The sequence below is a fragment of the Prionailurus bengalensis genome, chromosome D4, assembly GCF_016509475.1.
Source record: "Prionailurus bengalensis isolate Pbe53 chromosome D4, Fcat_Pben_1.1_paternal_pri, whole genome shotgun sequence".
In the NCBI taxonomy this organism is placed as follows: Eukaryota; Metazoa; Chordata; class Mammalia; order Carnivora; family Felidae; genus Prionailurus; species Prionailurus bengalensis.
This window is the reverse complement of record NC_057359.1, coordinates 58,522,448-58,537,304: the sequence shown is the minus strand read 5'-3', so window position 1 is coordinate 58,537,304 and position 14,857 is coordinate 58,522,448. Positions and strand designations below refer to the sequence as shown.

General features: G+C 53.3%; 1 protein-coding gene and 1 long non-coding RNA gene across 2 annotated transcripts in view; one reads left to right on the top strand and one right to left on the bottom strand.

Annotated features, from left to right (window-relative positions):
• PAX5 (paired box 5) overlaps positions 1–12,936 on the top strand; it is a 187,839-nt gene extending 174,903 nt beyond the window's left edge. The window contains exons 9-10 of the mRNA XM_043565614.1: positions 6,066–6,152; positions 12,387–12,936. Of these exons, the coding sequence (XP_043421549.1) occupies positions 6,066–6,152; positions 12,387–12,463 (164 nt within the window). The 3' untranslated portion in view covers positions 12,464–12,936. The remainder of the gene's footprint in view (positions 1–6,065; positions 6,153–12,386) is intronic.
• On the bottom strand, positions 1,010–12,378 carry LOC122474632. Its single transcript, XR_006294960.1, has 2 exons — positions 8,019–12,378; positions 1,010–1,443 (listed from the first exon to the last, which is right to left on the bottom strand). It is a non-coding gene; the product is annotated as an uncharacterized LOC122474632 (long non-coding RNA).
• Positions 12,937–14,857: the final 1,921 nt, after the last annotated feature.

Sequence of the window (14,857 nt, the reverse complement as noted above, 5' to 3'; positions counted from 1 at the left end):
TAAATGTATTTGAGATAGTGGCTGCGGGAGGGGAAGGGTTCCAGCCCCCAATACGGATGATTTAAAATGGGAATCTAGACCCCCACTTAAATGTTCTTCACCCTTCTACCCTCCACATACACGTGATGGGATATACACATCCTCTATTCCCTTTATCCCTCTCAATAGTAGAACCTCCCATGATACAGGTCCTTTCTCATGCACAGCATTTGGGTCTCTAAACTCCACTCCTAAACTAGTATGGGCTTTCTTTTGCATATTCAAGTGAATGTTGTAAAATTCCTTTCAGGGCCTTCTCAGTTTTTAGAAGAGACTCTTCCTCCTCCCTCTCTCCCCAGCTTCCTCAGACTCCCAGGTATGGGTAGAGGGAAGTTCCGTTCTCCCAGTAACATTATCTTGTTTCCCTCTCACCATTCCTATGATACAGGTGCTTTTCTTAGGCCCATATTCAAGATGAGGAGACTCTGCCCAGAGAGGTCCGATCACTTACTCAAGGCCACGCAGCCAGTAAGGGAAGGGCTGAGTACAGAGCCTGGCCCTCCCACAGGAATATCCACACCCACCTGTGGGCCCGTCTTCCCTCACCCCTGCCTACTTTCTGCTCCCACAAAGCATCAGGGGCCCAACCTGCAGTGCTGACTCCAACTCTGCTCTCACGCCATCCTGGTTTCCCCTTGGGACTGCTCCCTCCCAGGAGGTCCGAGATGGAGAAGATGATGATGTGTTTGGTTGGTGAGAGTTCCTGGGGGCTTATCTGTGACCACCTCCAGACAGGCCAGGAGCTGTCTCGGAGGAGGGCCCATGTGCCGTGTGTCTTCCAGATGGAGGTGTCACTGGCCACTGAATGACGGCCACCTGGACATGAGATGAGCTGGCACCCATTCCGCCTCATAGGGACTTTTCTATTAATGCATAAAAAGTAAAGGTTTCCCAGTTGAAGGGGGTGGTATTTTTGAGAAGTGCCAAAAGCATGGGTAAGTTAGTGGAATGAGACAAGGGGCCCATGCTGTCCTTTGTGCTGTGCAGTCATAAGAGAAGGTTTTTATTATTTTTTTCAATTCATTTTTGTGTTTGAGTGTAGCTGACACACAACGTTACATTTGTTTCAGGTGCACAACTTAGTGATTCAACATGTTTATACATGATAGCTACGCTCACTGCAAGGGTAGCTACCATCTGAGCAGGTGCTTATTGTGTGATCTGTGTCTGTGGCCAGCTAGCCGGAGGGTAGCTGAGGGTCCTAAGGATGAGCCAGAACTGGGGACTTCCGTTTTCTGCCCCAAGGAGCATCATTTTGTACCTATGGTTATTGTAGCCATGTGGTTGTTCCCGCTTGCTTGGACTGTGGCTGCCGTCACCTGGCTGGTCTCCCTGACCGCAGGCTCCCCTTCTCCCGCTGTCCTCCAGATTCTGGCACTGCCTGGTCTTCCCCGGGTACCGGCTCTAATGGGAGAAAAGCACAGCGTTGTTGCCCCACCAGCTCTGCTCTGCGACTTGCCTCCGCCGGGGCCTCAGGATGACCTGGCCGTGCAGAGGTTCACACTCTGACCAGACCCACCCCAGACCTCTGCTTGTGCCTGGGATGCCCTGCCTCCCCTCTGCATCTCAACATCCTATCTATCCTGGCTCACATGCTCCCCGCTGCATGCCAGAAAGTACCCCCCGTGCTTTCCCCAGACCTTCTCCTGGTTGGGCAAGATTCCCTCTTCTATGCTGTTGTGAAGTTTGAAAGGAAAGAAGGTGAATGCTCCCGGGGTGTCGTGTCGGTGGTGAATTTAAGCAGGGAGATGAAGCAGGAGGTTGGAGCCTCCAGACCCGGAGAAGACAGCAGCAGGTGGGACTCAGTGAGCCCTACGGACAAGGCCTCCTTCTCTGCAACATGGCTCCTGAGAAGTGAAAATGAAACTCAGCTGACAAGGGCCTCGAAAACAAGAGAGACAGAGGCCAAAATGGGAGGGCAGGTCACGTAGGCAGAGGGTCCTGGGCTGGAAGGCAGGACGCCAGTTTGGGAGCCTGCCCCCGCCCCCCGCCTTCCTGAGGCTCCGTCTCCTCACATGTAAAATGCAGACATTTGCACCCACCTGTGAGCTTCACAGGATCGTCAGGAGGGTTAAATGAGATTTTGGTTGCCAGGGAGGCTCTGGCGGCCGGTCTCAGATCATGGTCATCATTGCTGAGCATTTACTGTGCACGAGGCACTCTGTGTAGCACTCATTCAGTCTTTACAATGACCAGATCAGGGGCATCTGTTAGTTGCCCCTACTTTACTGGGGAGGACACTGAGGCATGAAGAGGCTGAATGATCTTAACTCTGCTGAAGATCACAGAGTTCAGAAGGGGCTGACTCGGGATTTAAACCCAGGCAGTTTGGCTCTAGAGCCCTTGCTCCCAGCCTCTGTGCCAAACTGACTTGAGGGTTCAGTGGTAGCACGCGGGCTTGAACCTAGGCAGTGTGCTGCTTCCCAGCCGTCTTTGGGGCCAGGCGAGGCCAGGTTTATAGACGGGCAGCTTCCTGGGTGGTTGAGGACCCGGCCTCCCCACATCTCATGGGCCGAGGGCTCCCTACACTAGCTTTCTGAGTGGCACCTCGGAGCATCCCAGAGACAGAGCATGAGTGGGGGAGGCTGACCACGCCCACAGGTCAGCCTCATGCCCCAAGATGGTCAAGCTCCCCTCCCCCAGAATGCTCACTCTCCCAGGGCATCTCACAGAGCAGGGCTTGCCGAGGATGCCCACCGTGCCCCTACTCAACAGACCGGCAGGGGATCCCTCGGGGTTCACATCTTCTGCTGAGGAGCAGGATAGTGTGGTGAGTGGAACCTGACAGTGGATCAGATAAACTGGCCTGAATCCTGGCCGTCAGTACTAATAACAGACGGGAGCCACCATCTGTGTCCCTAGTTGACCAGGGAGTACCTATTCAGCCATTCAACAAATAGTTTTCAGGGGCACCTGGGTGGCTCAGTCGGTTAAGTGTCTAACTTCAGCTTAGGTCATGATCTCACGGTTTGTGGGTTCGAGCCCCGCGTTGGGCTGTGTGCTGACAGCTCGGAGCCTGGAGCCTGCTTCAGATTCTGTGCCTCCCTCTCTGTCCCTCCCCCACTCACGTTCTGTCTCTCTCTCTCTCAGAAATAATATAAGTAAACATTAAAAAAAATTTTAGGGGTGCCTGGGTGGCTCAGTCGGTTGAGTGTCCAACTTCAGCTCAGGTCATGATCTCACAGTTCGTGGGTTCAAGCCCGGCATCGGCCTCCGTGCTGACAGCTCAGAGTCTGGAGCCGGCTTCGGATTCTGTGTCTCCCTCTCTTTCTGCCCCTCCCCTGCTTGCACTCTCTCTCTTTCTCTCAAAAATAAATAAACATTAAAAAAAAATAGTTTTCAATGCCTGCTAGATGCCAGGCCCTGTACTAGACATTGGGATGGAGACATGAATTTGACAGACAAAACTCCTGCCCCCATGGAGCTTACCTCGTACTGGAGGAGGCAGAATTAAAAAGATAAGCACAAAAAACAAGATATGTTGGATTGTGATCAGTTCTATGGGGGAAAAAAAAATAAAGCAGGAAAGAGGGATCAGGTGGGAGGAGTTACCATTTTAAATTCGGCGGTCTGGGTGCGCCTGGGTGGCTCAGTCGGTTGAGCGTCCGGCTTCGGCTCAGGTCATGATCTCACTGTTTGTGAGTTCGAGCCCCACGTCGGCTTCTGTGCTGACAGCTCAGAGCCTGGAGCCTGTTTCAGATTCTGTGTCTCCCTCTCTCTCTGCTCCTCCCCCGCTTGTGCTCTGTTTCTCTTTCTCTCTCTATCAAAAATAAACAAACATTAAAAAAAAATTAAAAAAAAATAAATTCAGTGGTCTGGAGATAAAATTGAAAAAGCCTAGAAGGCAGTGAGGGAGAGAGTCGTGCAGACATATGTGCAAGACTATTGTGTTACAGGTAGAGGCAGGCGAGTTAGCAGTGATTCATGGAACACGGACTGTCTTCGGTGGCTGGGGCGTCACGCAGGGGGCGGGGTACGGGGGGAGGCAGCACACAGGTGTAGAGAGGAACCACACCCAGACCTGCAGGGCAGACACTTCGGCATCACAGGAAACTCCCATGTAAGTGCTGTGGGAAACTGAGTGCATCTGAAGAGGCAGCTTCCCAGAGAAAGAGGTATCAGAGAGCCAATTTGGGGACAGGGTGGAGGTGGTGGGGGGTGCAGGGCAGATAACACAGACACAGTAAACTCTGGCCGAATGAACCCAAGACCTGCACTCCCGGGGGCTGGAGATCCAGGAGGCTTCCCGGAAGAGGTGGCCTTGGAGCTGAGCTGGCCGGCAGGCATGATGCTGCTGGATGGAGAAGCAGAGACAGCCTTTGCCAGCAGATGCCCTGGGCCCAGGCGCAACGCTGTCAGGAAGTGCCTCTGATGGGGCAGCCCGGAGCCCTGAGGGGAGGGTGGCTGTCCCCCTTCTCCAGGCTGCTCGGTCTCTCTGATCCCCCACCCTGCCCCCTAGGAGGAGGAGGAGGCACTGATGGATATGCGGAGGCTGGGCTGCTGCGGCCCAGCACTGTCACCATGCTCTCCCTCCCTACGCCGGAACCTGACACGCTGACCACTGAGGCATAAAAAACAGAGAATTGGAAGGCTCAGCCTGTCAGGCTGGGAGTGGCCCCCAGAGAGGCCTGAGGAGGAGCACATGCGTGTGTGTGTGTGTGTGTGTGTGTGTGTGTGTGTGTGTCGCACGCTCTGCCTGTGGTTGCCTGTAGAAATGGGGAGGAGGCTAGCTGGGCCCAAGGGGTGGGAGCGGCTGGCCCCTCAGGCCTCCTTTATTGTTCCTGCCCAACCTGGTGGAGCCCCCAGGGACCCTACATCTGGGCCTGGCTGCTGGGGAAAGAGCAGTGCTCCAGGTCCTGACTTCTGGTTGGTCCTTCTGGAGGCCCCTGCCCTTTGGCCCTTTGGCGTCCTTGAGAAGACTCCATGGAAGCATGTTTGGGCCCAGGGTGGTCTCACGGGGCTGTATAACTCCCATCACCACTGCCAGGGAGGGGTGCACAACTCTGTAACCAGTGGCTTAAAAAGCCAGTCAATGGCCAGCTACCAACAGCCTGGGCCAGGCATTGAGGTCTCTGCTATGCATCAGGCCCAAACCAGGCCCTCTGGAGTCCCAGCCACAGGGACAAGACATGCAGGGCCCTCCTGCTACAGAGCCAGGACAGCAAGGTTTGAGGGCAGGGATTTTGAACTCCTTTCCTATGACTGGCTGGTGGTAAACAGGCTCTTGTGGGGCTGAAGAAAGAGCACAGGGAAGGGCTGGATGCAAGAACCCCTGCCCCATGAGCAGCTGGGTGAGAGTGAGCCGTCCTCCAGGCCTGCTATGCCCTTTTCCCCAGCGCTGCCCACCCCCCTGCCCCCCGGCCCAGCTTGTAGTTCCTGCCTGAGCACACCTTTCCAGTGCCTGCAAGGCCCCCACCCACTCCCCCTTCTGTGCTCCCCAGCCCTCTGGCTTGTCCCTTCATCTCAGTCAAGTGCCATCTGCCTTCTCCTGGCTTTGGGTCTGAGTTTGTGTCTCATCCTCCCCATTAGACCAAGGCCCAAGGAGCAGCCACCTCTAGGTTTACCACACAGAGGGCCAGACTACAGTTGAGGTCACCTTTGGCTTCTCAGTTCAGAGCCACTCGGGAAACACATGGGAAGTGAAATCGAATCCACACTGGGGCACTGGAGTGCCTCAGTCAGGGCTGAGAACCAGGCAGCCTGGAGCTTTGAACTTGGGTCAAAGTCATTTGTGAGAGACCCTTTCACCTGTAAAATGGTCCAATAACCCCAGGGAACACCTGGCTCATAGTAGTTTCACGGTACACATGTTAGAGGACAGTATGTACTCCCACTGCTGAGAAAAATGTTATAGGGGGAAATACAATACCAATGATAGTTGTCCACTGAGTCAGGATGTGGACCAGACTTGCCTTTATTGGTTACAAAAAATACCTGCCGTTTACGTAAGAGGCACATGCCATTGGCATTTTCCAAACCTGATTTGACATTTGGTTCCTGTTTCTCTCCCCACCCACCACATCCAGGGAGTGAGTTTTCCGGGAGCCCCTACAGCCACCCTCAGTATCCCTCATACAACGACTCCTGGAGGTTCCCCAACCCGGGGCTGCTCGGTGAGTACTGGTAGAGGCCCTATGGGGCCTCTGGGTCATCAGCTGCCCCATTAGGACTCCTCTTTGGGCCAGGGTCCTTGACAGCCTGAGTTTTGGTCACTGATTGGGGGTGGGTAGTCTGGGGGTTGTGATGGGAGCTTCAGACAGTAAACACACTGCAGCCCACCATGTACCCTTATCCCTCCCCCAGAGGTTTTGGTGGATAAGGGAAAATGGCAGAGAAGGGAAACAGAAAAAAGGGCATTGAAGAAATGAAATGAATGTAGAAAAATTGCCTGCCCAAGAGTAACATATTTCTTAAGAATCATTGAATATTCCAGTGAGAAATTTCTAAGTAAGAGGCAGTGAGGAGGCCGACTTGGATTGATTGGCAGTGGCTACTCATCTTGATAAGGACTCTGAGGCTTAGTGATTGATTAGTGATGTCTGCCATGGACATCAGCAGAGCCAGCTCCATTTGGAAACTGATTGCCCTGTGGCTGAAGGCCTTCCAAGTCATGCCATTCTGAGCTCAGTTGGAGCCCAGATTATCCATTGCTGGGGCCAGCCTGATCTGTGTACATCATCAAGGATATCTGGCCACTCCAAAGATCAAGCAGGGGTAACTCAGCCCTCAAAAAGCCAAGGAGAGCCTTTTGTTTTGTTGAAATTAACTTACATGAAACCAGCTGGTGAGTGATGATGGGAGCTCAAGTTTCTGGAGCATGAAACCAGGGCCCAGGGCTGACAGATGTCACTCACCACGTGGGGGCAGCGCTAGCCAATGAGCCTGCAAGTGACAACACTAATCCTGCCCCAGCAGTCAGCTGAGGAATTCTACACAGGTCAGGAAGAGCCTCAGAGACCATCCAGGTCTGTCCGTCCAGCTTACTAAGGCCTGCTTAAGTCAGAACCTATTAATTCCTGGATCCTAAATTATTTTAGGACTGGAAAACAGACTTCATCAAGAAAGCAAAGGCCTGGTACCTTCAGACTCAAATTGCCAGGTCATGGGTCTTTGAAGGAGGCCTTGAAGTCACGATCGTGATTAGGTGATTAGGACAGACACGTGACATAGACACATAGACCACCCTTTCATGTACTTGGGCCTCAGGCTGCCCAAAGCATTTTGGCATATTATGCAAAACTTGTGGGTACAATAAAGAACAATGCCGGTTAGTACTCCAGATCCCTATGTCTGGCGATGTCACTCATAGAAGACCAGGGTCTTTTTTATGGCCTCCCAGAGGGGCTCATCTGTGGACTATGTCTCAGACTTCTTTTTGGGTTTTGGTAAAAATTAATTCTAAGTATGGAGCCATGTCTCCACTTATCTAATGCTTTTCCTTAAACAAACCCCCTGAGAGACCTGGGTCTCAGCCTCAGGCTGAGGAGGCAAGGGCTAACCATGGTCTCCCTGAACCAGGATTCTAGCAGGGGTAGAGGCAGAGGGATGGGTCTGGAGCCCAAGAGGATGGCAAGGGGAGGGTGGGACTAGACCCCATCTGAGGCCTTAGCTGCTCAAGCTCAAGTGAAATCCAGTTCACATCCCCAGTTATCAGGCACGGGCTGTGTTTCTGGTATGGAAAGGATGTAGACTCTGTGTCAGGTCACTCCCAGGCTGGAGGTGAGGGAGCCTCAGGCAAGTGTGTCTGTGTTGGGAGGTGCTTAGTGCCTTGAGAGGGACCAGAACCAGTATGGAGAGAAGGAAGAAGAAACAAAATCCTGTCCATCTAAGTGAGTACCTGCTAATTGTGTGGACACCAGGCAAAAACTCTTCATGTGGGTTACATTATTTTATCATTTCAGCAGCCCAAGGGAGCACATACTACTATCTCATCACATACATATGAAGACAGTGAGACTCAGAAAGGTTAATTAGTTTACCTGAGGTCACACAGCATGCAGGTTGCAGAATGAGGTCTCAGACTCAGGTTATGCGGAGCCCAGAGCCTATTTTCGTAACCAGTGTGTGATGTGGCGCTCTCATCCCCTGACCAGTTATGTCCCAACGGTACTTCAGCCTCATTCCTCCATAGGAAGCTTTGCGGGTCCTAAATACAGACTATGTATGTGATGAGAATAGCTCTGGTCAATTTTTGAAAGCCATGTTATTGTATTCACCTGTCAGAATTTCAGTTGCAAACAACAGAATCCACTCTGGCTAGTTTAAGCAGAAAACCAATTTGTTGAGGGATATCGTGAGCTTCCAGAATCTCCAGGAGGACCAAAGAGACACAGGTCGGGACACACAGCCAGGAACAACACGCAGCCACACTCCCAGGGCCGCTCTAGCCTCCTGGTGCTGCCAGTTGGCCCTGTGCTCTATGCTGCTGCACTAGCCAGGCTGCTGGGCGATCCGAGCAGATCGAGTCCCTCAGCCCACTCGCCTCCTCGGGCTGCTCCCTTTCCAGTCAAAACCATTTGCAAGGGAGTCTAAATGGCAAAGCCTAGGTGATATACCTGTGCCCTAGCAGCACACGAAGCTGGGAGAATGAGTTCTGACTTCTAGCTCAAAGAGGCGGGCTTCATACCACAGGAGACCCTGCAGATACAGGAAAAGCTTAAACAATGTTGGACAGTTACAGACGTGAGAGGTGGCCCCTGCACCATCCAGCTCTATGACCTGGGGAATCACGGTCAGGTCATCAACCAGTCTGGGCCTCAGCTGCCTCAGGTGTAAAGTGAGGGTGATTGCCAGTGGCAGCTTCATGCAAGCAAGGAGCTGATATGATGCTCTCTTGAGGCCCACAGCCCTGAATGAGCAGGGATCCCACTTTCCTGAAGATGGGGGAGATGCCAGGTTCCCTCTACCATAGTCTTGCAAATAAGCTCCAGGCCCACTCACATCTCCCAGATTTCCCTTTACCCAGAGCGTCTTCAGGGCTTTAAGCTGAAAGAATCCCACTGTGCCAGGGAGCTAGACTCTTTCTGGGGAGGGCACCAGGGGTGTGGAAACTTGTTCCGCGGTTCCATGGTGCTCCTGCTAGATCCATGGGAGCTGTGGAAACAGGTGAGACCCTACACACACACACACACACACACACACACGCAAACGCACGCGCACTCACACCCTTGCCCACACTGTCCAACCTTGGCCAGCCTGGTTGAAGCCCCCTTCACAGAAACACCACCAAAGTGGAGGGACAGTGCTGCCTAATGAAGCTGCACACTGACTGCTCAGGTGAACTTCCTTCCCCACTGAGCCTCCTCTGCAGGAACTGCCTGTAGGTTGTCCACACAAGGCCCAGCCAGGGCACGGTGATCAGCCTGGGAAGGCACAGAGGCAGGCCGTGGGGAAGAAAGCGGTGGTCAATTAGGATTAGAATGGGGTGTGCCTGTGGCCACTCTAAGGGGATGAGACAGTGAGCAGGAGCCTGGAATGATTGTGCCAAGAAGTAAATTGATGATAATGAGAATTAGAGAGGAAAAATGACAGAAGAAAAGGACAAGTTTATTCTAGAAGGAGGTCTAATGGGCACCAGAAAGACAGAGTGCTTTGTAAGGTGCTGTTTTTATTTCTTATGGTAAATGCAAGCAGTTTTGATTTTGCAGGACAGGCTGGCCAAGAGATTAGGCATCGAGAAGGGAGTGAGTCAGAGCCGAGGGTGAGAGGTGGCCAGTGGGGAGCTCAGAGGGCTGAGCCAGGATCGCCCAAGAAGCCTTACTTCCATTTCCTGTCCCTCGAGGCCCATTTGCGAGGACAGCTCCTGTGGTTTTCCTGCTCCCGTGCCATGCCCAGGCGTGCAGGGATGCCCCCACCATAGGCACACACACACGTTCCTCTCGCTTGGGCTCAGGCAGCAGGCAGGGCTAGCACTGCAGATGCTCTGTGGGTGACTGTCTTAATGCTGTCCCCATCCCAGAAGAGAGAGCAGAGGAGGCCGGCTGACAGGTGTCTCTGAGTCAGGGCTCCAACTAAGAAGGTCACAGAGGAGGCATCAGAAAACGCATCTCTGGGAATACGTAGGCTGGGATTGGCGTCTTTGCCTCTGGAACAGCATAGCAAGGCACTGCCTGCTCCTCCTCTGTTGTCACTGCTGCCTGAGCCATATTGCCTCCCAGGGAGGCAAAGGGAGGAAGTAGTGTATCTGCTAGTTGGGACTGGGTTTGGAGGGCCACTGTGGCACATGCTAGAGTGCCTCCCCGCCCCGGCTTGCCCTCTTGATTACAGACTAGCTGTGTGATCTTGGGGAATCTGCTTATTTTCTCTGCGCCTCAGTTCCCTCATCTACTACATGGGGACAATACTAGTTCCTCCCTGATGGAATGGTTTTGGAAATGGAAAGAGTTAATGGCTATAAAGGGCTTAGAAAAGTGCCTATTTCCAAGGCACTCTCACAGCCTTTTCTCATGGTGCCCTCATATAGCTCCATTGTGACCCCCTTTTACAGATGACAAAAATGACGCTCAAGGGAGTGAAGCCACTTGTTCAAGGTCACTCAGCCAAGAGTGATAGAGCCTGACTAGCCACCTCCAGGCCTTGGTGCTCAGTTATGGTATCCGGGAGAATTGCCAAGATTGGTTTGGATTTGGCTGAGATTTCAGAATAAATATGGGCCGGTTCCCTTGGGGAATTAAGAAGCTCACTATTCCCACCCCAAGAGATGTATTGATCTACGATGGCAACGAGGACCCCTACTGCTGTCCACTTGGATAAACACAGCCTCCAGCATTGTGTAGGCCATGAATTGCACTGTGGTGGAAAGTGTCCTGAATCCAGGCCAGGCGGTGGCACTGAGAGGTCCTGTGACTTTGGGCACATGGTTTTGGTTTGTTGAGCTTAGTTTCCTCATCTGTAGAAGGAGGCAATAGCCTAGACTTTGTGGTTCTGAGAATCTGCTGGACTCCCCTCAGACTCTTTCATCCCTGGGGAGGAGTCAGGGCACAGAATAAGCCTCCTGGAGGCCTCGTCTAAGGCATGTAGTCACAGAATGAAGCCTAGAGACAGTGGGAGGAATCCAGCTTGGCCCTCACACTGGCTCTGTCTGGAGGTCACGGGCAGCACCTGGCCCTTCTCCCACGTACTCACATACCTCAGTCTTCCCATGTCCATATCTTCCTGTCCTCCAAACCCAGTCCAACCCACATCCTCCAGGAAGCCTGACCCTGCCAGAATAATCTTGAATTCCCCAGAGCTCTTCTCTCGGAGCTCAAATCCCCCTCCTGACTCTGAACATTGGTCTGTGTGTGATATTTGTGCAGCATTGCCCCTTGCTGCAGTAGAGCCAGAAAATAAATGAATGACCGGGCAGGGGTCTTCACTGTTGTTCGTTTACTCAGTGCTGTTGTTCACTGACTCAACAAACCTGGCTGTGAGCACATGTCACATGCCAGGTTACACACTGGGGACTAAAGAAAGATGCCAAGAAGAGCAGCGTCCAGCCTCTGCCTTTGTGGGGCTGTCTATCCACGGGCAGAGGAAGAAGTAACTGAAGAGGTGATAAGAGCACATGGTCCAGGCTGCGGCAGAGTGTGAGCTCAGGGCAAGGGGATTCGGGAAGCAGAGGGTGGGGAAAGGCACAAGGGCAGAGAGTATGATAAAATGGGCCGACTCACCTGCCCTGTAGGTTGAAGTGAGACAACACATGTGAAGGACACTGCGGTGTGGGGCAGAAGAAATGCTCATCCAGTGGTAGTTACTATTAGCATTAGGGTCTGTGTGAGACGCCTGCAGAGCCTGATTTCACCGGAGTGTGATGTGTGAGCAGTGTGGAGTGGGAAGCAGTGGTTGTAGGAGGTAAATCCAGAGAGGTCGGCGGAGCTAGGTCCCGACGTATCCACAGGGCAAACTGAGAAGTGATGACTTTCCATCCTCTAGGTCAAAAGTTGGCAAACTCGTTCTGTCAAGGGCTGGATGGTAAATAGTTTAAGGCTTTGCAGCCTGTGTGGTCTCAGTTGCAATATTCAGCTCTTCTGTAGTTGCATGAGAGCATCCGCAGACAGCACAGGGAACAAATGGGCAAGGCTGAGTTCCAGTAAAACATTGTTTACTGAAATAGGCGGCAGGGAGGATTTGACCTGAGGGCCCCAGTCTGCCCACTCCAGCTCTAGGCGGTGAGGAGGCCTTGAAATCTTGTGAGCAGGAAGCAACCCTGATCAGGTTTGCAATTTGGGGAACAGACTGGGACAGACTGGCCTGGACTGGCTGGGCGGGAGGAAGGGGCAGGGGTGGGGGACACTGGTGGAAAGGGGACCCCAGGTATGGGGCACAAGGTCACCCTCGAACTCTGTGCTCTCTTCTGTCTCTCGCAGGCTCCCCATACTATTACAGCGCCGCTGCCCGAGGGGCTGCCCCACCTGCAGCCGCCACTGCCTATGACCGTCACTGACCCTCGGAGCCAGGCAGGCGCCAAGCACTTATAACACATATCACTGAGGGCGATAGCCTCTCAGCCCCTCTGAAGATGGCCAGAGGGGCCCAACGAGACCATCCCCCAGCAACCCCCCACTCACCTGAAACTCCCTCCCAACCTTTTCCTGCCAGGGACTCTGGGGTTCCATGGTAAGGCTGTTGGACTTGTAGACATGCGTCCATTTCTAAGAGGCAATCAGTGAGCTTCTCCCAACAGCAGCTGGGTCTCTGCAAACCAACGGACTATTCTTCAGACAACTGTAGCCCCAGCCTAGCCTGCCAGTCCCCAGCTGTCTGACCATCCACCTGTCTTCCTGCCCCAGGCCTGGGAAGGAGAGCTTGCTTTTGTCGCTTCAACAGCACCCATGTAAATACCTTCTTGCTTTTTTGTGGGCCTGAGGGTCCAGCTGAGCAGACAGCCCACCTATTATGCATCCACTACTCCCGATGTGTCACAGGAAATCTTAGACCTGTGTGCAGAGTATCCCCTCTGTTCTGGCTGCCCCCCAAGGGTGGGCTTGGAGTTTTCCTTGAGACTAAGGATGCCCACCTCAGGGCCCAGCCTCTTGCTCATTGCTACTTCTTTAACGTCTGGACTAGGAGTCTCATTGGGCTAGTTATGCTTCAAGCTTCCCCCCTGAGAACCCTCCTCAGGAGAAACACACTCTGGAGAGATGCCCTGGCTTCCTGACTTCATTTCCCTGGGCCCAATGCAGTGTGAGCAGCTCTTTTCCATATCAAAGGACTCAAAGAGAACTGTCTGGGAGAGTCTTCAGCTACTACTCTAAAGTAAGATGCTGTCCAAGGTGCTGACTGCATTGCGGACTTTGAATGCTAGGGCTGGACAGGACCCAGGAGACCATAGTCCTAGGCGGGAACCCCAAGCCTCTGGAACCACTGAACTGAACTGGGACGTGTTTTCTGAGGAATTCCCAGGTTCATATCACACCGGACACCCACCGTGGACATTTCTCCCACCCTCCAGGATGCCAGAGAGTGGGTTCTGGGCAAGCCTGTCCCTGCCATGTAGACAATGATTAACAAAAAGGACTTTCCTGCACTGAGGACCACAAACACCTACAGAAGTCAGCCAGAACTTCCTGATCAACCCCTCCCCACCCTCGTGGAGCCTAGTATGCAGCTGGGAATAGAGGTGCTGGGGTGGGAGCAGATGCCTAACCTTGCACAGTGGGTATGTACCTATTGATGCAAGGGGTTGTGATGGTCAGAGCCATGGCCAGTGGCCCCAGGAGCCTGGAGAGGGGAGCTTGGAGAACTCACTGGGCTGGTGAGATCAGAAAAACCCACCTGGGAGGATGCAGGGGACAGAGGAAGGCCTTCTGGGAAGATTAGGACAGGCAGTGAGGAACTGGTGTCTGAACTGGGAGTGGTTTTGAAATAGGGGTACCAGGGGCCACCATCTCTTCTCCCAGGGCCTCAATTTCTTGAATAGTTTCTTTTGCCAACTCAGAACAGCAAGGTGAGGCACTACCCGAATCTGGGCTGAATTACAGTGAGAACAATGGACGTTGCCATCTCATGTGACAGTGTCCCCAATGTTGGCACATCACCAAATTGGCAAAGAGCTGGGGTGGAGAGAGCCTGAACTTGACGTTATTGGGCCTGAGAGGTCTTGTCCTGGCCGTACCTTTTCCTTGCTGTGGGACCTCAGACAAGACGTTCACCTCTCTGAGCCTCAGCTGCCTTGGTATAGCAGGGTCACCTGCAGGATCATCCTACAGCTCTCTCCTTGCCTTCCTCTTTCCCAGGATGCTGGGGCTGTAACACAGTCATCTGGGGCGTGTCTTCCATTTCTGAGCAACCATACAGGGTGGGCACCCGAGTCCTGCTAATATTTGGACCAAATAGGAAATAAGAACACCCAGAGGCGTGGGAATCAGCCTTGGGGAAGACCTAGTCCAACTTCCCTTAGGAGAAACTGAGGCCCCATTTGGGGAAGCCCGGGACCATGCAGGGAGATAGAACAGACCTCCTCTGGCCACCACCAAGTGTTTTCTCCCCAACATCCTACAAGGTGGTAGGACAGAAGAGGAAACTGAGGCTCAACAAGGTGGAGTCCCCAAGCAGTGACTGGCAGAGGTGGAGCTGGCATTCAGCCCCCTGACCCCAGGAACAAGGTGATCCTCCCATCCTTGGGGAGGGCAGTTGAGAGTGAGGGCAGTGGGAGGTTGCTCTGGGTCCACTGCCACAGATGGAGTGTCCTGGGCTGTTAGCACTGCTGAGGGAGCCCAGCACCCAGGGCAGAAGTAGAGCCAGTGAGCTCACTGCAGGCACACCCACCACCTTGGAACCTTCTGGGCCAAGAAGGGAGGCAGCTGGGGCAGAGCCCACCTCTGAAAACAGGATGAAC